The sequence below is a fragment of the Macrobrachium nipponense genome, chromosome 9 (assembly GCF_015104395.2).
Source record: "Macrobrachium nipponense isolate FS-2020 chromosome 9, ASM1510439v2, whole genome shotgun sequence".
Lineage (NCBI taxonomy): Eukaryota > Metazoa > Arthropoda > Malacostraca > Decapoda > Palaemonidae > Macrobrachium > Macrobrachium nipponense.
The window spans coordinates 10,023,594-10,047,359 of record NC_061110.1 but is presented as its reverse complement, the minus strand read 5'-3'; the positions used below and the strand labels follow the sequence as shown (position 1 = coordinate 10,047,359).

Here is a 23,766-nt window from a genome sequence, read left to right as displayed (position 1 = left end):
CGAACCTCCTCATCTGGCATCGTTTAGAGACATCACCAGAAAATGCCTATTCCTATTATCTTTAGCTACGGCAAAGAGAATTAGTGAATTACATGCTCTGCAGGATAAAGTAGGATTCAAGGGAGACTCAGCTATTTGCTCGTTTAAGACCCTGTTTTTAGCTAAAAACGAGAATCCCACGAATCCCTGGCCTAAGTCATTCGAAGTCAAAGGCATATCGAGTCTCGTAGGCAGAGAAGCAGAGAGGTCTCTATGCCCTGTAAGAGCTCTGAAGTTCTACCTTCAGAGCAAAGCTCAGATGGGAGGCTCTAGACAAGGTCGTTTGGTGCGCGGTAAAAGACCCCACAAGACTGATGTCCAAGAATGTCTGGCATTCTTTGTGAGAAACGTCATTACAGACGCTCATAAGGTCTGTCCTGACGAACAGTTACAACTGTTGAGAGTTAAAGCTCATGAAGTGAGAGCTGTAGCGACGTCTCTCTCGTTTCATAAGAATATGTCGCTTAAAAACATCATAGATACGACATTTTGGAGGATGCAACTCAGTATTTGCATCTCATTACTTGAAAGACGTTCGTGTGACATATGAGAAGTGTTTTTCTCTAGGTCCTTTCGTATCGGCGGATACGATTCTGGGTACGGGAGCCGACACCAATCCTTAATTGTATATACTTTTCTTCTTTTTGGATATGGTCTGGAGTCTCTTCGAACAATGGAGGACTTGGTTTAGCACGGGCGGCCTCCGTCTATGTTGTTCAGTAAGAGAATCTTGTCATATCTAATTAGATGAGTATAATTTTTTTGAAATTATGTATGTGTGCGTAGTGGTTTGAGTTACGGTTGTTGTGACGAGTTCCGGGGATAACTCGGAAACAATCCTTAGTTCTAACATATGGTTAGGATCAGGTGGTCGGGATTGGTTGTGTGCTCCTTCATAAGGTGTAGTTGTCATATAAGTGGATCAGCACCCATTGACAAAGTCCTTTTAGGCTCTGCCGAGTAAGCGGATAAGACCCCATCGGCAGACCCACAAGAACTCTTGGCCATAGATCATATATCTCGCTAAAGTTTCTTGAGGTGATGCCAGACTACTGGGCAAACACCCACGAAGTGTACCACCTATCAGGTAGGAACCAAGGTTTTATTTATACCTACAACATATGTTGTTTACCTGTCTATTTCCATATAGTAGCTGTCTCTTACCCTCCACCGAAGGGTGCCAATCAGCTATGTATATACTGACAGGTAAGTTGATTGTATGAAAATGATATTGTTATGATACAATAAAGTTTCATACATACTTACCTGGCAGATATATACAATTAAAGGCCCACCCAGCCTCCCCGCAGGAGACAGGTGGAAGAGAGAAAATATGATAGAAAACGGGGATGGTTCCTAGTCCTGCCGCCCAGGGCAGGCCGGTAGATCACCTGACCACCTGTAGCGAGTGGCGCGAAATTTGAATTTCTGTCGGGGACGACGGAGTTCTTAGCTATTGTATATATCTGCCAGGTAAGTATGTATGAAACTTTATTGTATCATAACAATATCATTTTATGCCAAATAGAGGTATGTGTGAAGGGATAGATTTGAAAAGAGAGAAGAGAATGTTTTTTCATAAGATCACATGTTAAGTAATCACTTAGTCTTATTCCCTTGACGCCAATTAAACTGAATAGAAATGTGTTCACTGGCATCATAACTTAGTTTGCAGTGAAGAGATAGAAACGGGGTCTTTGCTAGAAAATCCTGGTCAAATTTTATGAAGAGGTTTTCCGTTATTATTTGCATGCAATAAGCCTGTTTTTCAGTAATTGTATCCCACTGGGATATAAACCAAAGCCTGTTATATGAAGCCGTACCCTATGAGAAAGTAGTGTAGGAAGTTAATAATGAAATAGATTTCAAAAGATGTGTCCTTGTAATGTAAAATTTTATAGATATTGACAAAATGATGAGAATGATTAGCAAGTCAAAATTAAAAAAATAACAAATCTGTTAAGAAGTAATTATACCTGTGGTTGCTTTTCACATAGGTGAAATATCTGAGCTAAAGATTGGATAGGATAGAATGATTTTATCACCAACATTGTGCTAAAGACTTTTATAAACCCTTAAAGTATAATCAGATTAGTGCATGGTCATGTTCGAGAACAGATACAGGCAGTCACCGGCTTACAACTGGGATTCTGTTCTTGAGGTGTGTCGTAAGCCAGAAAATCGTAAAAAATCCTAAGAAACCCTTACTTTTAATGCTTTGGGTGTATTAAAAACTCAGTAAACTGCATTTTTTATTTAAAAAAAAAAACTTCAAATATTGATAGTTTTGCATTTGTGGAGTCATATTTCTTCCGTAAAAATCGTTCTTAACCCTGGAACATTTGTAAACCTTGAAATAATTTCTGATGAATGTAATTGGAAAGTGTCATGACCTCAGAACGTCGTAAGCCGTGGACTGCCTGTAGTATATGGATTTCTAATAACTAAAAGTAAAACAGTAATAAAAATTTTGGGTTTTTTCCCAAACTTTAAAACAAGGAGGCTTAAAGACACGAACATTAATTTTAGGCAGCGGTTCCATCCAATTATTTAGTATTCTAGTATAATGGTCTTCTGTTTACAGGGAGGCAGTGAAGTTTGGACTACTGAAAAGGACACTGTAATAGCATCGTTAGCATTTCATCCTACAGATCAAGTTTTAGTTATTGCTACTTTTAATGAAATTTACTTTTGGGACTGGTTTCAGCCTGAACCTTTTGCCACTATATCAACTGGAGATGAGAAAGAGAAAGTTAGGTAAGAAGTCTCCGTCTGCCATTTGACTGTATCTGATGATTAAGAATTTTGTTTTCCATCATAGTATTTTGTTCTTGATATATAAACATCCATAATGTTTTGTTCACTTGGCATTGGGCTATTGCTCTTTATGGTCAATACAGTGGTACGTACCTCGAGATACAAAAGGCTCAACTTACAAAAAACTCTAGATACAAAAAGAAATACGTATGAAGAATTTTGCGGCTCTACATACGAAAATTGTTCAAGATATGAAAGGTTGTTGCTGTAAAGTTCGAGATTTGCCCGGACCGCCGATAACAATTTTAAAACAAGTGCGCCGCCAACTGAGTTAGACTCGCCACCATCCTCTCGCTCTCCCATTGGTTCCTGATGCTAGTCACCGCCATAAGATCCTTCTCTCCTATTTGTCAGCATCTCTCCCATGATCCCATCATGAATCTACGTGAGCGGCGTGCTTTCGGCCACTTCATGGCATCATTGGTATACGTAAGCACGTGGAATGCGTTCGTTCTATACGATTCGTTTTATTAAACGTAAATCGTTAGTGATTTCGTGTAGTATACTTATCTGTGTTGTGTGAGAACTTTACTACATACGTATACGACTACATAACATAATTACGTACAGTATATAGGAGTCATGGGTCCCAAGAAAGTTGAAGTTTCATACAATCAACTTACCTGTCAGATATATACATAGCTAAGACTCCGTCATCCCCGACAGAAACAAATTCAAATTTCGCGGCCCACTCGCTACAGGTAGTCAGGTGATCTTACCGGCTGCCACCCCTGGGCGGCAGGACTAGGAACCATTCCCGTTTTCTAATCATATATTTTCTGTCGCCGGTGGTATCAACATCGTTGCTGCCACCTCCTGACTGTAATTCGCTTTTCTAGACAATTGATCATCTTTTTTGTGGACTTTTGGTGACGTACCTGGATTGTTGTTTGGCATTCGCTACTGTGGACTGGATTTGGACTTGCTTTTGATTTTTCTTCAAGAATGTCTGATTCAAGTTGGTTGTTGTGAGAGTGTGTGTGAATGTAGGCTGCAAGGTGAGGATACCGAAGGCTTCGGTTGATCCTCACACTGTATGTCGCAAATGTAGAGGTTTTGATTGTTCTATTTCTAACACCTGTCATGAATGTGAGAGGTTGAATATTGAGGAATGGAAGACTCTAACTTCTACTTGAAGAAGTTAGAAAGGGATAGAGTCAGAAGGGCGGCATCTAAAGGTGCGGGTAGTAGTACAAGGCCTATTGAGCCTTTTAATGATTCTAATTCTTCTCTTAACTATGCATTTGATTCTAATTCTTATCAGGGCCCTCACTGGCTTTACATTTCAGATTCGGCTCGGAAATTGCTGAACTGAAAGCTACTCTTCACAGGATGAAATCCAAAATGGCTGCCATGAAAGGTAAGGATTGTGAAAGTGACTATTATAGTGAAGTGAGTGTCCCCAGTGTTGTGGACCGTCTCTGCAACGCTCCCAGGCCTAGACCTCTTCCAAGCTCCCAAGCCCAGAGGAGAAGGAGAGTCGAAAAGCCGTACGGAGGTTGTGGAGAATTCCCCCCGGTCAGGCGTCCTTCAGCAGGCTCTGTAAATAGACAGACTGCTCAGGACCGCTATATGGAAAAAGCCGTCCTCAGAGAGTGCTTCTCTTCGTCTGCTTCTCCTCTCCTAAACGAGGGTGGAAGGATTCGGACCTGGTCCAGGCCCCTGAAAAGGCACTGGAAAGATCCTGTTTTGGATTCTAGCCCCGAACGCTTTTCGGAAGAAGCGCCTCCTTCGATCAAGAAGGCTAAGAGGGTTTTGGCGTCCCATGGTTTGAACAAAACTCCTTCGAGGTCTCCCTCTCCCGTTCAAGAAGACGCCGGAGAAGCTTCCAAGAGGATCATTTTGGCGGTGCAAGAACAGTTATCCGCCTTGGTAGGAGTCCTTTCGAAGGTATCCCCCTCGTAGAAAAGAACGTGAGGCTTCCTGTCAAGAAGTCTCGTCTTCCTTCTCCCGCCAGGAGTGAGGCTCCTGTGGGACGTGAGGCGTTTGAGATCTATTCTGATAGAGACTCTTTGGACGATTTTGAAGCGCCAGACAAGCACGAGGCGCCAGTTCAAGCGCGAGTTTTCTCCAGACGAGAAGCGTCTTACAGGGGATTAAAGCGCCAAGACAAGCGAGAAACGCTTTTACAGGCGCGAGGATATAACCAGACGTGATACGTCTGCCAAACCAGCAGCGTCAGCCGAGCGCGAGGAAGCAGCCAGGCGCGAGGATTCAGCCAGGCGCGAGGCGCCAGACAAGCATCATCCATACAAGGATATAGCACCAGAAAGGCGCGAGGCGCCAGCCAGGCGCGAGGCGTCAGTCAGGCGCGAGATTTTAGAGAGGCGCGAGGCGCCAGCCAAGCGCGAGGAGTCAGCCAGGCGCGAGGCGCCAGCCAGGCGCGAGGCGCCAGCCAGGCGCGAGGCGCCAGCCAGGCGCGAGGCGCCAGCCAAGCGCGAGGAGCCAGCCAAGCGCGAGGAGCCAGCCAAGCAGAGGAGCGCTATACATGCTCTTAGCCCCTCTCCTATTAGGAGTTTGTCTCCCGTAGAGAGAGTTATTGGGCAGGAAGACCCGGAACGGGAATTGACTTCTCCTTCTGATCCTATATTGGAAGAGGACTCAGAAGACGAGACTCACGGCAGAGAAGGGCTGTCTAACTACAAAGTTTTGACAGCTCTCCTCCTGCAGGAATACGGAGATGCATTGATCCCTGCCGCTCCTCCTTCTCCTCGTTCACTTTTTTCATGCTCTAAGACGCCGAAGTCGTCGGCTTTTTTGAAGATGAGGCCGACGATTTCTATGAAGAGAGCTCTTCAGTCGCTGGATAGCTGGATGCTAACCAAGAAGGAGCTAGTCAGAACGGTGTTTTGCATGCCTCCCGCTAGACTTACGGGCAAGAGAGGTATTTGGTACCAGACTGGGGAGAATATGGGGCTCACTCTCCCAGCTTCGCTGAAGCTGACTTTTCCAGTGGTAGATGCCATCCAGGAGACATAGCCTTCATACTGCGAAGATAACTTGGGGTCTTTCGGAGTTGGATCATCTCCTCACAAGGGACTTTTCACATTTTAGAAGTCTTCAACTTCTAGATTGGTCCCTTGGGGTGATGTCCAAGAAGGCCTCATGCCTCGGAAGGACTCGATCCGGACGTACTCCTTGCAATATTGTCGTGTATTGACAAGGCGGGTACAGGATGGCTCAGGGGAAGTTTCTTCCTTATTTGGAGCAGGTCTCTTGAAGAAGAGATCTGTTTTAGCACTTTCTTGACAAAAGCGATATCCCATTCGCAAAGGGCAGCCTTGTTATTCGCTCCAGGTCTGACTTTCTGTTCCCTTCGCAGTTGGTGAGGGGACATTTTCCCGTTCTCTGACGGAGAGAAAGCAACACAGGATCTTCTCCTGCAATCATCCAGGAAGAAAGAGACCAGTGATGGTGGGAGACAAGAAAGGTGTTTCTACGCCTGTTCGGCCCTTTCGAGGAGGCCCTACCCTCTAGAGCTACCGCTAAAAGAAAAGCGACTGAGAAGAGAGGTAGAGCCTCTTTCCGTCCCTTTAAAAGGGGGAAAGTGAAGTGGCGCTCCTCCAAACACCAGTAGGTGCCAGGCTCGGGGATTTGCGGAAGCCTGGACTCTCATAGATACAGACGCTTGGTCTATGTCTGTTCTACAGAAGGGATACCTCATTCCTTTCCTGGACAATCCTCCCCTGACGTCAACTCCGCGGAATTGTCCGCCAATTACAAGGACCCTGTGTTGAAAGATACTCTTCAACAAATGGTGGATCAGATGGTGGGACAAAGAGCTATAGAGCTAGTGCTGGATCAAAGCTCCCCAGGGTTTTACAATCGTCTTTTCTTGGTTGCGAAAGCCTCGGGGGGCTGGAGACCAGTTCTGGATGTCAGCGCTCTGAACAAGTTTGTTCAGAAACAGAAGTTCTCCATGGAGACCTCGCATCAGTCCTTGCGGCTCTTCGCCAAGGGGATTGGATGGTGTCTCTGGATCTCCAGGATGCCTATTTTCACGTCCCGATCCATCCTTCGTCGAAGAAGTACCATCCGTTTCATGACGGGGGGAAGGATCTTCCAATTCAGAGCCTTGTGTTTCGGGCCTGTCTACGGCTCCTCAGGTTTCACGAGCCTTATGAAAAATGTGGCGAGATGGCTTCACCTGAAAGGAATCAGTATATCTCTATACCTAGACGACTGGCTCATCAGAGCAAAGTCAGAGAAACAGTGTTTGGAGGACCTGACTGTGACACTAAACCTGATAAAGACCTTAGGATTACTCGTGAATCTCGAGAAGTCCCAAACTGATCCCCAGCCAGAAGCTTGGTCTATCTGGGGATTCGGATGGATTCTCGGGGTTTTCGAGTATTTCCTTCTCAAGAGAGACTAACGAGAGGTTTAGAGAAAGTCTCTCTCTTCCTAAGGAAGGAACGTACTTCGGCGAAGGAATGGTTGAGCCTATTAGGGACTCTTTGTTTCCTCGCTCGACACAGTTCTTTCCTCTAGGAAGACTTCATCTCCGTCCGCTTCAGTTCTTCCTCAGAAGATCTGGAACATGAAGACAGGGCTTCTCTCGGACAGTTTTCCATTCCAGTTCTGATGAAAGGCCATTTAGAATGGTGGTTACTCCCACTGAAGGAAAACAAGGTACTTCTCTAGAAACACAGAACCCAAACCTTGTATTGTTTTCCGATGCGTCGGAAAAAGGTTGGGGAGCAACCTTGGGAAAGAGAGAGGTGTCAGGCACTGGAATGCTCTTCAAGTGTCCTGGCACATAAACTGCAAAGAGCTGTTGGCCGTACACCTAGCCCTAAAGAGCTTCAAACCTTTAGTGAGCAACAAGATAGTCCAAGTGAATGCGGACAATACAACCGCCCTTGCATACATTCGAAAGCAAGGAGGTACTCACTCGTATGCCTTTACGAGCTCGCAAGGGAACCCTTGCTGTTGTGGACATCTCAAAGGAAACATCTCTTTTGACCGAGGTTTGTTCAAGGAGTAAGGAACGTGAGAGCAGACAGGCTGAGCAGGAGGAACCAGGTCCTTCATACCGAATGGACCCTCCACGCAGAGTTTGTCGGAATCTCTGGTCTCTTTGGGGGACTCCTCATGTCGACCTCTTTGCCACGTTCCTCTCAAAGAGACTGGAAGTCTTTTGTTCAGTGTAGTAAGACCCCACCCCCAGCTCTAATAGTAGACGCCTTCCTGCTAGATTGGTCTCATGTAGACGTTTACGCATTTCCCCCATTCAAGATTCTGGGGCAAGTGCTCAGGAAGTTTGTGACTTCAAATGGGGACAAAAATGACCCTGATAGCCCCCTTTTGGCCAGCTCAAGAGTGGTTTCCAGAGGTGCTGGAGTGGATGGTAGACTTCCCCAGATCCCTTCCACAAGGGAAGGATCTTCTCAGACAACCACACTTCGAGAGGTTTCATCAAAACCTCCCCGCTCTCGCTCTGACTGCCTTTCGACTATCGAAAGACTTGTCAGAGCGAGAGGCTTTTCTAGCAAAGCAGCAGCTCGATCGCTAGAGCCCGGAGAACTTCCACTATCCGTGTTTACCAATCGAAGTGGGAAGTTTTTAGAAGGTGGTGTAAGTCGAAGAAGTTGTCCTCCTCCAGTTACCTCTGTAACGAAATCGCTGATTTTCTGTTATTTTTGAGAGAAGAATCGCGCTCTCCGTAGCCACGATAAAGGGCTATAGGAGTATGCTTTCGTTTCCGGCCGTCTTTAGGAATAGAGGCTAGATTTGGGAAACGATAAAGATCTACATGATCTGATTAGATCTTTTGAGACCAAGAAGTCTAAGATTACTTCTCCCCCTAAGCTGGAATCTCGATGTCCGGTACTTAAGTTCTTGTCCTCAGCGAGATTTGAACCCCTGCATTTGGCCTCTTTTTTCGTTTCGCTACATAACGAGAAATGTTTGTTTCTTTTGTCACTGGCACGGCACAAAAAGAGTTAGTGAGCTGCACGTCCTTAGTGATAAAGTGGGTTTCAATATAGATTCAGCCATCTGTTCCTTCAAAGAATTATTCTTGGCGAAGAATGAGAATCCTTCGAATCCTTGGCCGAGGAACCTTATTCGAAGAAGTAAGAGGCTTATCGGTCTCGTTCGGCAGGGAACCGGAGAGGTCTCTTTGCCCCAGTAAGGGCTTTAAAGTTTTTACATACAGAAGAAGAAACAGTTGGGAGGTTCTAGACAAGGTCTCGGTGCTCGGTGAAGGATCCATCAAGACTATGTCTAAGAATGCTTTAGCCTTTTTTGTCAGGAACGTCATTACGGACGCTCATAAGCTTGCACGGATGATTCTTTCAAACTCCTGAGAGTAAGAGCTCATGAAGTGAGAGCAGTGGCTACGTCTCTCTCTTTTCAGAGAAATATGTCTCTAAAGAATATCTTGGAGCGACATATTGGAGATGTAATTCTGTGTTTGCTTCTCACTATTTGAAGGACGTTCGTGTGACCTATGAAAAATGTTTTCTTTAGGTCCTTTCGTGTCTGCGGGCACAATCCTGGGTACAGGAGCTAACACCAATCCTTAATTACCTACATAAGTCTAATAGATATGTTCTAGACTTTCTGCTGAACAAGTGCAGATGCCGCACAGGCGGCCAGTCACTTTCATTCAGTAAGGAACTCTTGTGATATCTTTTATTAGAGAGTATAAATAAATTTTTTTTTTTTGAAAAATTATTGTGTGCGGTGTGCAATTTGGTTTGAGTTATGGTTGTTGCGAAGAGTTTGGGGATAACTCGGAGCAATTTTTAATACTAACATGGTGGTTAGGATCAGGTGGTCGGGATTGGTTGTGTGCTCCTTAGTAAGGTGTGTTGTCATATAAGTGGATCAGCACCCATTGACAAAGTCCTTTCAGGCTCTGCCGAGTAAGTGGATAAGACCCCTTCGGCAGACCCACAAGAATTCTTGGCCATAGATCACATATCTCGCTAAAGTTTTCTTGAGGTGATGCAGACTACGGGGCAAAACACACGAAGTACCACCTATCAGGTAGGAACAAGGTTTTATTTATACCTACAGCATATGTTGTTTACCTGTCTATTACCAGAAGTAGCTGTCTCTTACCCTCCACCGAAGGGTGCCAATCAGCTCATGTATATACGACAGGTAAGTTGATTGTATGAAAATGATATTGTTATAATACAATAAAGTTCATACATACTTACCTGGCAGATATATACGATTAGGGCCCACCCAGCCTCCCCGCAAGGAGACAGGGGGAAGAGAAAATATATGAGTAGAAAACGGGAATGGTTCCTAGTCCTGCCGCCCAGGGCAGGCGGTAGATCACCCTGACCTACCTGTAGCGAGTGGCGCGAAATTTGAATTTCTGTCGGGGCGGGACGACGGAGTCTTAGCTATGTATATATCTGCCAGGTAAGTATGTATGAAACTTTATTGTATTATAACAATATCATTTCACGGAAAGAAGAGGATGCTTTCTTGGAGACGAAGATGGAGATACAGGGGGTCCTCGAGTTACGACGTTGATCCGTTCTTACGATGCGTCGTAACACGATTTTCAGCGTAAGTCGGAACATTGAAAAATACCACATGATTTAATGTAAATACCTATCAATAACAACGAGAGAACAATTCCTTACCTTTATTAGTTGATTGGCTTGCACACTGGAGAGGAAGCTGCGGTGCTGGAGAGACTGGGGGAGGTTAGTGAAGAGAAAAGAACCTCCAGAAGTTGCTGGAGATGCTTCAAACAATCTTTTCGCCTTCTCCTGAATCACCATAAGGCTGACTGGGATACGCCGTTGATTTTGGTCTTCCAACCAAAGCACCAATAACCTTTCCATTTCAATTATTAGACCACTACGCTGCTTAGTTATCACTGTCGCTTTCATAGGAGCAGATCCTTTCACATGTTCAACGATGCGCTCTTTATCTTTGATAATGGTAGCAACGGTCGAACGGCTAAGGCCAAGCGAGCGGCCAATGTTTGTTGGCGTTTCTCCCTTCTCAGATCGCTTTATAATGTCCACTTTAATTTCCATGGTGATGGCCTTTCTTTCTTCGATTGCAATAACCATCAGAAGAGTCCGCCTTGCGCTTGGGAGCCATAACAAAGAGCAAAAAGTTACAAAAACGATACAACACGAGGGAGAGAGCAGGGTAAACCAACCAAAATGGCGTATGGGCGAGGAATGAGCGTAGCGAAGCGACGCCGTCCTCTCCCCCACAAAGCGTAATTCTTCCGCCGTGCGCCCGGAACTAGTTCGCGTTTGTTTACGTTGCTTACGACGCTAAAAAAACCGCGTAAGACGGAACGACGCAAAATATTATTTTTTATATTTTTTTTATGGGGGCGCGTTCGTAACCACGAAAAAACCTCGTAAGTCGAGACCAGCGTAACCCGAGGACTTACTGTAATTAAAAAGTATGAAGCTGGTATGCGATTGAGTGAGATCGCCAAGGAATACGGCCGAAATCCGTCGACAATAGGCACCATCCTTAAGCAGAAGGATGTCATCAAAGCAGCTACACCTTCCAAGGGCGTGACTATTTTCTCCAGCAAGAGGAGCCATGTGCACGATGTGAAATGGAAAGGCTTCTTCTTGTCTGGATAAAAGACAAAGAATTGCTGGCGATACGATAACGGAGACGGCAATCTGCCACAAGGCCAGCGCTTATTTTCATCGATTGATTGCCCAGGCCGAAGACGACAGAGGAGGAGGGACATTGACGCCAACCCCAGACTTCAAGGCTTCTCATGGGTGGTTCGAAAAATTCCGTAAACGGATTGGCATCCATTTCGGTGGTGCGGCATGGGGAGGCGGCCAGCTCGGACACGAAAGCAGCCGAAGCTTTTATTAAGACGTTCAACGGGATATGGCTCAACAAAGGATACAGTTCTCAGAAAGTCTTCAACTGTGATGAGACTAGCCTTTTTTGGAAAAAAAAATGCTCAGTCGGACGTACATCACGCCAGGAAGAGAAGAAGCTACCCGGGCATAAGCCTATAAAAAGACAGGCTTACCCTCGCACTTTGTTTGAATGCCAGTGGGGATTGCAAGTGAAGCCCTACTTGTGTACCATTTGGAGACTCCTCGAGCCTTCAAGGCCCACAAAGTGCTTAAGGAGAAGCTTCCAGTGATGTGGAGGGCTAATGCAAAAGCCTGGGTAACGAGACTTTTGTTCACCGAGTGGGTAAATCTGTGTTTCAGCCCGACAAGGAAGAAATTCTTGGAAGAGAAGCGCCTCCCTCTGAAATGTCTGCTGGTGTTGGACAATGCCCCTGCTCACCCTCTTGGCCTCGAGGAAGATATCCTAGCAGAGTATTCGTTTATCAAGGTTCTTTATCTTCCGCTTAACTCCATCCCTCTCTTCCAGCCCATGGACCAGCAAGTGATATCGAACTTCAAGAAGCTGTATACGAAACATCTTTTCAAGAGATGTTTCGACATCACCGATACCACAAAACCTCACCTTGCGTGAATTTTGGAAGGAGCATTTCGATGATGTGATATGCATCCGAATCATCGACCAAGCTTGGCAGGAGGTTTCGAGGCGAACCTTGAATCCTCGTGGAGGAAACTCTGGCCTGATGCCGTATCTGCCCGAGACTTCGAGGGATTCGACGTGGGCGAAGCTGGTGTTGCAGATTCAGGAACAGTTGACTATCCTGAAACTGTTTCGCAACCAGATCTTGACGAGATTGTTGCACTCGGCAAGTCCATGGGGCTGGTCGTCGACGAGGACGACATCAATGACCTCGAGGAGCACCAAGAGGAGCTTACGACAGATAACCTGAAGGAGTTGGAGGCCATGCTACATAACGTTGTTCAAGAAGAGTTCTCTAGCAGCGGCGAGGAAGAGTACGACGACTCTATGACAACGGCAGAAATTACGGATTCTGTAGCTGCTTTTCATAAGGTGCAATCATTCGTAGAAAAGAGACACCCCAAAAAGGCTTACACAGGTCGTATGCTTACACAGTTCGGTGTCGTTTGCCTGAGTCGCTTCAGGAACATTGTGAAAAGCAGGCAGAAGCAATCTTCCTTGGATAGTTATTTTTTAAAGAGGCCTTTAGTAGGAGTAAGCAAAAAGGAAGAACCAAGTGATACTAAGAAAAAACAAAGTGAAAAGTGGTGAAGAACGTTGAAATTTTGTTTAAAAAAAAGTATAAAAAAGTAAAAAAAAAAAAAATAAAAAATCAAAGAAAAAAAAAATGTTTAATTTTAATTTTTTTGTAAAGTTAAGTGTTACAGTTTTGTTAATGTGTTTCGTAAAGTTTAGGTTATGTTTCCTGACATTTTTTTATGTTTCGCATAATTAATACTTAAGCGTAATATGCCGTTTGTCTTCCTCCTCTGTCGCCACTTTCGGAGATAGCCTCAACTCGAAAGGTAAGCTTCCACATTTTACTACATACGTACGTATGTATGTACAGTATTTCATGTATACCATGTACACTAATACACTTTATTTACAGGTACATACATATTAGTACTACTAGTATGTATTAAGTTAGGTATTGAATGGTCCCAAATTGTTGTAGTATTTCATTGTTTATAGGTCAGTTTTAGCTTTTTATTATGAAATATACTGGGGTGTCTTTGGAGGGTTTGGAACGAATTGTCCATTTTACATGTAAAATGTGGTTCAAAATACAAAAAACTCATAACTACGAAGGCTGCCTCGGAACGGATTAATTTCGTATCTCGAGGTACCATGTAATTTCATTCATTGTCCCTCTTTAAAGTCCATTCTGATGCAATGACTCATATATGCTAATCACTGTCAGATGTATATCAAAGGGTAATATTGAAATTCTTTGAGATGGAATGCTTTTAAAGCCATTATTGCATTTTTCAAAGATGATTAGAATGATTTTAAGGCCTTTATTGCAATTTTTTCAAATAAGTTCAGAATTTTTAATAGAAGATAGTTTGTTTTAAACTTTTTGGGTATATTTATTTATGAATTTTCATAAAATTTTTCCCTAAAATTCTCTTCATGACATTTTTTAAACTCGTATCCCAACAGCCTTTTTCTCTTTCAATAACATTGCCTGATCTGTCATTATGGCCTTAAATGTCATAGTTCCAATGTCAGGGCTTTAGCCATAATTGCTATGTATCAGTCCATCCATAATAAGTGATTATACATGTTTGTTCAGATTCCTTTATTGGCTTTTGCAGGTATGTGAAATTTGATCCACTAGGTCACAAGTTGATAACTGGCATTGCCAATACTTCTGGTGACAGATCACCGCAGGGGGCCAGTAGATTGAGTTGGACAAACTCTTCTCCTCCGCTTTCCCGGCTAGAGTTGGTTGCACGTGAGATTCGCCTGAGCCATAGATACAATCAATTATCTAGTCGCTTCCGAGACCTCATGTCAAGATATGAGGCCCTCACCAGCACTGCTTTGAATAATAATTCACAAACTACCAGTAGGGTAAGATTGTATTTTTATACCGCAGTATTCTTTAAACTGTTTCCAATTTGGTTTGATGTAGTATTTCCTTCTGTCTTCAAGAATATAGCACCTAGTTACCTTCTGTTGTCCTTTGCAGGTGGATCGTGGTACAGATCCTATAGAGCCACCTCCAACTTTAGGACAGCAGGCATTACTGAATCAAGCAAGACAGTTTGCCCAGCAGGTGACAGAGGAACAGAGAGCCAGTTCTCGTGATCAGGTAAATCATTGAAATCTCTTGTTTAACTGTACTAGTACTATGTCCAAGTGGGATGCAGATGTCACGTTAGTGAATATTTCAGTTTATGCCGTTCTACAGCAAAATCCTGGCCAAATATATCTTCAAAGCACTGTACACCATAAGTTTGTAATTAACATATTTTACAAATGATACCCAAAAGCTACAACAATCCAGTAGGCAAAATGTCTCACTCAGAACCTTGGTCATTATAGGCTATGCGACCCAAATTAAGGAAGTCATGATCAAGTAACCATATCATTAGTATGCACAAGCAATCCTAAGATAGTGTATGTATTAGGTTTATATAGTACCAGTACATTTTAATGTATAATGCTTTTATTTTCCATGTACATTAGTACACTATTGTATTAGAAGCCAGTCTTATGTTAAATATTAGTCAACTGGCTATTGAGTGAATACTAACAGTACTTGTATTTATGTACACAATAAATAAGAATCGTGCAACAAAACTTGAGAAGGAATTAGTCCTCTTTAAAATAATCATGTCTACCCCTCCCCCTCTTAGAAATAGCTTCTTATACTACTGACATACATGAATAATGTATAAATTTTTTTGGTTAAAGAACTTTCTATTCTATAATTGTGATTTTATTGTAGCAAATATTAGTGTTATGATAGTATTTAATATCATGAAATTCCTAGCTTTATGTCTGTAACTAAAATTTATTATTTTTTAATTTTAAAGATATGTCTGTTATAAGATTCTCTCTCTCTCTCTCTCTCTCTCTCTCTCTCTCTCTCTCTCTCTCTCTCTCTCTCTCTCTCTCTCTCTCCTCTCTCTCTCTCTCTTCACAGCCTGATATCAAGAGTATTCTGTTTTGCTCTTTCATCCTTTCCCCGTTTTTAGTTTATTTCTGTAGAGTGTACTCTGGTGTGATGTATGTATTATGTAGCTAGGGTACAATTTAGGAGCCTTGCTATTAGATGCCATTAAAGCCTAGATGATTTGCAGCTCTTTTGAATTATAGTGTTTTTTGCAGTTTTATGTCCAGTTTTATTTACCCTCCGAAACCATAGCGCTCTTTCTTATTTTATGTTGGTATATCCTATTCACTGTTTAGGAATGAGAGTTAATTCATTGTGAATTTTTTATCCGTACAGGATCCATGTCCAGGTGATGGTGCTGCAAGAGGGTCGTCATCTACTTGGCCAACAGCGGATGCACAAAGCAATCGAGAATCGCAGACTACAGGCGACTCAAATTTGAGACTGGATGAAGATTATGGGCTGAGCGCAGTTCGAACCCTAAGACAGATCATCAGTGATGACAGTGCCTCGTCTTCGAGCCTAGACTCGAGTTCCTCTGCCACCAGTGGAGCCAGTGGCGTTTCAGAAAGGAACACCAGATTGTCCTTGCTCTGGACCTCGAGACTCCAGCGGCCTGGCGTCGATTCTGATAGTGCCGGAGAAGCGTCAAGTGTTCATAGCTCGGGTGACACAAATGCTGTTGGTGGAGCAGAAGCCAGACCTTTGCAGTCGGGTGATAGGGAGGGAGCGAGTGCAGTACGACCCAGTGAAAATTCTGGTGGGTCAGAATTCAGACACTTTAGAGGTAGTGATGGACAGGGCAGTGATGATGATGATGGATTACCAAACTTGAACTTACCATCACCTCCTCTACCAGATCGTACTGGCACACTCTGGGGTTACTACTCAAGTCGCGGTGTAATACCTGCCGGGCGAAATAGAGCAACGCAGGAACGTTTAAGTGCGAGTAATGTCTATAATGATGATAATAACAATACTACGGGATCCAGCTTTTTGCCATTGTTTGTAAATAACTCTCAGGTAGATAATGGTGAAAATAGTAGTGAGGGAACAAGAAATACCCAGAGTTTAAGTGTAGATAATAGGACGTTTTTTGATAGGGGGCGCACCTCCACTCGTGATCCAGCGCCGGACACAACAGGGGATGATAGAAGTGCAAACTCCTCCCGTTCTTCCCGTCGTGGGGGAAATCGTGATCGAGATGAAGACCTTGCAGTTCCTGGTCCTTCGGGCTTATCAAGTATATCTCGACCTTCGCCTTCCTTGCAAACTAGTCACCGTTACTCCAATTCATCGACAATTGATCCTCAGTTTGGAGTGCGGCTCTTAAGTGGACACATAGAAAATATGCAACGTATATGTAGGTGAGTCCCATTTAGTAACATTGCTTTTCCATTTGCGAGTTACAAGACTGGTATTTGTTTGAAATAAAAGTTTATTGATGAATCTGTTTGGGATTTGTGAGCTTTCATGGATGCTGTCCCAAATTAATCTGTTGTGTAAATTACACATTTGTTCTTACTACTAGAATACAAACCTCAGGATATATGGCTGTACGGAATAGGTCAACGATATAACGGAGTAAAGTGTCGTAGCCCACATCTTTATAAAAGAAACTGTGACATCGTTGTATATTACAGTGTTCCCCCCGTATTCGGGGGAGATGTTTACCAGACACCCCCGTGAATAATTAAAACCCACGAATAGTTAAAACCACCACTAAAAATGCTTATAACTGCCTACCTTGAAAGTTCAGATACTAAATGTATACCTTAAATAACATCCTACTTCAAATATACCTGAAATTACTAACCTATTACTGTATTAATCTTTGAGGTTATATTATTAATATCATTTCAAAGTCATCTTAAACATTTTACCATTAAAAATATATACCTACAGCCAATAACAGAGAGAGAGACCTTACCTTACAGACCTTACATCGGTTGTTCGGGTTGCCCCAGGTCCCTCAGTGTGAGGCACCTCTAATGTCTACCAGAGAGTTGCTAGTACATCTTCCGGTATATTTTGCATCTTCCAATCTTGGATGGTCTGGGATGCAGTTTAGATATTTGTCGAGCTTATTCTTAAACACATCTACGCTCACTCCTGATATATTCCTCAGATGAGCTGGCAACGCATTGAATAGACGCTGCATTATCGATGCTGGTGCGTAGTGGATTAATGTCCTGTGCTTTCCTTATTTTTCCTGGTATAGTTTTGGGCACTATTAATCTACCTCTGCTTGCTCTTTCTGATATTTTTAGTTCCATGATATTTTCTGCTATGTTCCTTCTATCTGTTTCCATGCCTGAATTATCATGTAGCGTTCTCTTCTCCTTTCTAGACTATATAATTTTAAGAATTGTAGTCTTTCCCAGTAGTCTAGGTCCTTAACTTCTACTATTCTAGCTGTAAAGGACCTTTGTACACTCTCATTTGTGCAATATCCTTTTGATAGTGTGGGTACCATATCATATTGCAATATTCAAAGTGGACTACGAACATATGTTTTATAAAGCATAATCAGTGTTCAGCTTTCTGTTTTGAAGTGCCGTAACAACATTCCCATTTTTGCTTTACATTTTGCCAACAGAGTTGCTATTTGATCATTGCATAACATGTTTCCTATTCATCATCACACCAAGGTCTTTAACTGCTTCCTTATTTGTGATGGTCTCATTATTAGGTCCTTATATGCATATAGCTTTCTTTCTCTGTCTCCATAATTTATTGATTCAAATTATCAGAGTTAAATACCATCCTATTTACCTCTGCCCAATCATATACTTTGTTAAGGTCTCTTGTAGAGCGTTTCCTATCTTTATCACAAGTAATTTCTCTACTTATTCTTGTGTCATCTCGAAACTACTCACTACCGAATCCTTCACATTATTGTCTATGTCTTCAATCATAATAACAAACAGTATTGCAGCTAACAACGTACCTTGCGGCACACCGGATATTACCTTGACTTCATCCGATTTCTCGTCGTTTGCAATAACTATCTGTTTTCTGTTGTGTAAAAATTCTTTTAACCATCTTCCTACTTTATCCACGATATTGTGTTTTTCTAATTTTCTTCGCTAATATAATTATGGTCTACTTTATCAAAAGCTTTTGCAAAGTCCTAAATAAACCACATCTGTTCATTTCCGCTTTTCATATTTTTGAATATGTTCTCACGGTGGACTAACAGTTGGGTTTGTGTACTTTTTCCGGGTACGAAACTATGTTGTCCTTTATTAAACAAATTATTTTTTATTAAATGTTTCATATATTTTTCTTCATTACCCTTTCATACACTTCATAATATGTGATGTTAGACTCACAGGCCTATAATTACTTGCCTCTAGTCTTGATCCACTTTTGAAAGTAGGGGTAATATATGCTCAATTTGTGCTTCATCATAAATCTTGCCTGTATCTACACTTTGTCTTAATAATATTGCAAGTAGCTTGCGATAGAATGAACTACTTTCTTTAACAAAATATGCAGAAATTCCATCAGGCCCTGCAGCAGCTCCATTTTTAATTTCATTAACCCTAGCCTGGACATATCAGCTTATTAATATCTATGTCAGCTAAATATTCACTATTTTCATCCCTTACTTCTATATCATTATCTTCATTATCTATTCTAGGGGTGAATTCTCTCTTATATCGTTCTGCCAGTATGTTGCAAATTTCCTTTTTTTCATTCGTTAATCTCCCTTCAATTCTCAGAGGCCTATTTCTATTCTTCTTTTATTCATCTTCTTCGCATATGAGTATAATAGCTTGGGGTTTTTGCTTGATATTTAATAGGGTTTTTTCTTCCAAGTCCCGTTTTTCATTTCTTTTGATTGTATAATCTTTTGTTCTGCATTTTCTATATTACTTTTAGTTCTATAACGTTTCCATGCATTTTTTTCTTTTGCAAGACCTTTTTTCCACTTTCTGATTTTCTGGAACAAGATCCTTCTGTCTCTTGGTATGCATGAATGATGTTTACTTTTCTTCTTCGGTATATATTTTTCCACTATTTTCTCCAATATTTTTATATAATATCTCCGTATTTACCCTTATGTCATCACTTACGAAAATGTTATCCCAATCTTTGTTTAATTCTTCATTAATTTCTGACCATTTTATATTTTACTGTAGAAGTTGTATTTTCCATATCCTTCCCACTTTTTCATTCTTGCTTATCTCTATTTTCACTTGCTTTGGAATGAACTGTTATTCTATGACATTATGGTCTGAAATATTCGCATTATAAACAATTATTTCTTTAAACATAATTCATCTCGTTCACAAATACTAGGTCTAAAGTATTTTCCTTTCTTGTTGGCAGGTGATTTATTTGTTGAATGTTGTATTCTAGTAGCATATCTAATAGCTTTTCAAATTGCCTCTTATCTTCTGCACTACTATACGCTCTTTTTTATATGTATAAGTACAACCACAATCTCCTATTCGTTCTTTCCATTCTACGAAAGGAAAGTTGAAGTCACCAGATAGGAGAATAGTCCAGTCCTTGTGATTTCTACATATATCATCCAATTTTTCAATTATTAAGTCAAACTCTTTAGTATTAGGAGGTCTATATATTACTATGTTCATCAATTTTTCAGATTCAAATTCTACCGCTATTAGTTCACATTCTGAGTTACTATATTTCTCATATATTTTTCCTTGTTTTTTGTCTTTCCCATATATTGCGGTTCCCCCTTGATTCCTATTTTTTTCTCTGATCTATAAGTTTGGAACCCTTTTATTTGATCATCATTCCCAGTCTCTTGGGAATACCAGGTTTCACTTATATTCATTATATCTATTTTCATTTGGAGGGTTAGTTCTTCTAAGTACTCTATTTTTCTTTTTGAGTTACTCGTAACTAAACCCTGCGCATTCATCACTATGATGGTTTGCGTGTTTTCTCCTTCATTTAATACTGGTAGTAATAAGGATTTTCCCATGTCTCTTTCCTGTTCTGGTATGTTGTTCTTTTTTTCATTTCCAGAAATTCTGACATTAAAAAATCCAACTTTTCCATAATATTTGATCTTCCTTCATCATAATTATTCATTTGTGTCTGAATCTGCAATTTTCTCCGTTTCTGCAATATCCTCTTGCATAATAAATACAGTTATTATCTCTTGAGTAGAATTTCGGAGCTGATGCTTTGAAATTTTTTCTGACACCTCTGCTATTCTCCTTTTTATTGGTGGTTTGCTTTTCTCTTTTACCTGATATTCTTGATTCTCTCTTTATTTGTTTCTTTCTTATTTTGGATTTTATTACTTGGTTGGTTATTTATTTGATTATGATTCATGGCTAACAGGGTGCATATATTTGCATTTTTTGTCGAACTTACATCCTTTTCCTTCTTTTAGGTTTTTACATATTTTTGGATGCAGATCTCTGCAATCATCCCCATATCCATCTAAGTATGCACATTTATTTCATATATTTCATAGTTTTGACATATCTTAGGATGTTTGTAGTAACATCTTTCTCCAAATCTGCAATTCCCTCTTTTCAAAAGGTTGCAGATTTTGTCTTTCTTGTCTATTTTTTCCTCTTTTCCGTCATTGTATAGATCTGGGTAGAGCCTCTTCGGGATTTGCTTTTCTGTTGTCATATCGTAATTTATTTTTTTTCTTCGGTAGGGTGCTGCTTTATTGCCTCATATGTAGTATCAATGAGTACTATCTGCAATCCATAACTTTTATCTTGTTCTTTGTTTGTTTCCTTAATTTTTTTCTGTCCATTTCATTTTTGTTTTACTTATCTTCCGTTTTACTCTTCTTCTTTTTCTTCTTCTTCCGTTTTCCTCTTCTTCTTTTTCTTCTTCTTCTTCCTCTTCTCTTCATCCTCAACTATTTGTAACATTCAATCTTGATTTAATAACATTGTCTATCCATGATAGACATGTTGAACAAAAAAATTCTTGTATCTTTTCTCAAATCTTGTATTACCTCAGCACACTGTGGATGGGTCGGAATGTTGCATGCAGCACATTTTCTGATTAGGTTTTGTGGATTGACTATTGCTAGACCAAACCTTACACAGTTTGCATGCTTTTGGCATTCTTTTCCTAATGCATCAATTAGGATATTCACAAGATTCACCTTATTCATTTTCTTTGTCGGAATATGTTGGTTTATGTATATTTTCTTTATGAGGTCTCTTGACCACTTGGATTTTATTTGGAACTTCTTCAATTATTTTCAAGATGTTTTCATTAGATTTGTTCCAGTTTGAAGGATTATATCCTTCTAATATATCTATGAATGCTTTGTATCTTTTTGGTTAGGACTGTTGCTGATTTCATAGATGAGAACTGCCAGTTCCCTTCCTGCTACCTCATCGTATTGCGAATCTGCTAGACACGCCAAATTACGCCACCTCTTCCCGCAGTTGGAACTTACTGCCATCTTGTTCTGATTTATAGTATTACACTTGATAAACTAACTTAGAAGACGCTTTATCCTACTATTTTCACACTAATCTTATCACCGATAGTTCACGAACACTTCTAGATATTTCTCAAATTCTAGTCGTATGTTAAACTTGTGATATCTGTTGATTAATCTGACTTCACGCGGGTACGACTCACCAAGCAAGATGGCTACTTACGAGAGAGAGATGAGAGAGAGGAGAGAGAGGAGATGAGACGAGAGAGAGAGAGAGAAGAGAGAGAGAGAGACCATTGAATTGAATGGGCATATCTGATCAACAAAAGTGAAATTATGAATCATTTCTGAGACAAAGAGAATAATAATGGAGAGGGAGAGAGAGAGAGAGAGGGAGAGAGAGAGACCGAGAGAGAAGAGAGAGAGAGAGAGGAGAGAGAGAGAGAGAGAGAATAACTCCTAGACTCTGACTCCTTTCCCTCCGCCAATTCGATTATTAGACCTCATTTACTCCCCCGCCCACCTTCCCTCCATGTGGATAAAAAGACTGGGAATCGCTATTTTTAATTAATCTTATTAATATTTGAAAATTAGTCAAGGTAAATCATTTATTTATACTACAAAACAAATAAACATATGTAAGTGAGAGAGAGAGAGAGAGAGACGAGAGAGAGAGAGAGAGAGAGAGAGAGAGAGAGAGAGAGAGAGAGAGAGAGAGAGTGAGAGTTATCCTTATTTAAAAAGAGTGAAATGAATAGATTATTGTATTTCTTTAAAATACTATCACACTGTTGGACCCCAGCCATCTCAGCTGGGCTATGTGGAGTTCAAAGACGAGAGGAGGGGTAAAATGGATTTTCTTTCTTACATAATTTTTTTTATATATAAACTAAAATCTTGCTAATTCACTTTAGTATTTTTTTTGTGAATTTATATTATTGCTGTTTACATATTATTGGTTTACATTAATATTGATATTTTGAAATTTAGTAAATCATTTATTTATCATACAAAAAAATACATCTCTGTAAGAGAAAGAGAGAGAGAGAGAGAGAGAGAGAGAGAGAGAGAGAGAGAGAGAGAGACGAGAGAGAGAGAGAGAGAGAGAGATTATAGTATTTCTGTAAAATACTTTCACATATGATTTTTGTAATTATAGTTGTTATTATTATTATTATTATTATTATTTTATTAAAAGTAATTGCTGCCTCAGCTGCATTAATTTTATACAGGTTCTTCTCTATTTTTCTAATTATTGCTTTCTCATTGTGCTTACTCATTGTTGCTTAAACTGGGTGAGCAACGCATCGAAGGTTGACATATCTCAACAATGAGAAAGCAATAATTAGAAAAATAGAGAAGAACCTGTATAAAATTAATGCAGCTGAGGCAGCTATTACTTTTAATAAAACATGTTTAAAAGAGGGTTTACTTCCAGCATATTATTATTATTATTATTATTATTATTATTATTATTATTATTATTATTATTATTATTATTATATTATTATTATTTGAAAATATTAATGAACATATTATACTTATGTGTACCATAAAAATCTCTCATCTCAGTAAAGATAGAGAGAGAGAGAGAGAGAGAGAGAGAGAGAGAGAGAGAGAGACCTGGATTTCGAAAGAAAGATGTGATGACTGGGATTTCCTTCGTTCTAACATAATTTTTAAAATTTATAAACTAAAGTCTTACTAATTTGCTGTAGTATTTTCTTTAATGAATTGATTGCTCTTTTCATTAATATTAATATTTGAAAAATAGTAAATCATTTATCATCACAAAAACATACATCTCTGTAAGACAAAGAAAGAGAGAGAATTATTATTGTTATTATGTGATATAATTTAATCTTATTAAACTTACTAATACAGTATTGATCAATATTAATATTTTAAAATTAGTAAATCATTTTTGTATCATAAAAATGTATTTAGGCATGAAAATAACATCAAATACACTAATTAGTGATTATTTATCGTCAGAAAACCCAGAGAATAGGCAAAATCCCCCGCAAATAATGGGTAGATA

At 40.5% G+C, this 23,766-nt stretch overlaps 2 protein-coding genes across 2 annotated transcripts in view; one reads left to right on the top strand and one right to left on the bottom strand.

Moving 5' to 3' along the window:
- The window catches only part of LOC135218620 (activating molecule in BECN1-regulated autophagy protein 1-like), a 126,433-nt gene that overhangs the window by 20,075 nt on the left and 82,592 nt on the right, over positions 1 to 23,766 (bottom strand). The gene's annotated exons all lie outside the window — the stretch shown is intronic.
- The window catches only part of LOC135218329 (uncharacterized), a 92,536-nt gene that overhangs the window by 7,042 nt on the left and 61,728 nt on the right, over positions 1 to 23,766 (top strand). Inside the window, exons 3-6 of the mRNA XM_064254557.1 lie at positions 2,624 to 2,796; positions 14,016 to 14,274; positions 14,393 to 14,515; positions 15,659 to 16,689. Of these exons, the coding sequence (XP_064110627.1) occupies positions 2,624 to 2,796; positions 14,016 to 14,274; positions 14,393 to 14,515; positions 15,659 to 16,689 (1,586 nt within the window). The remainder of the gene's footprint in view (positions 1 to 2,623; positions 2,797 to 14,015; positions 14,275 to 14,392; positions 14,516 to 15,658; positions 16,690 to 23,766) is intronic.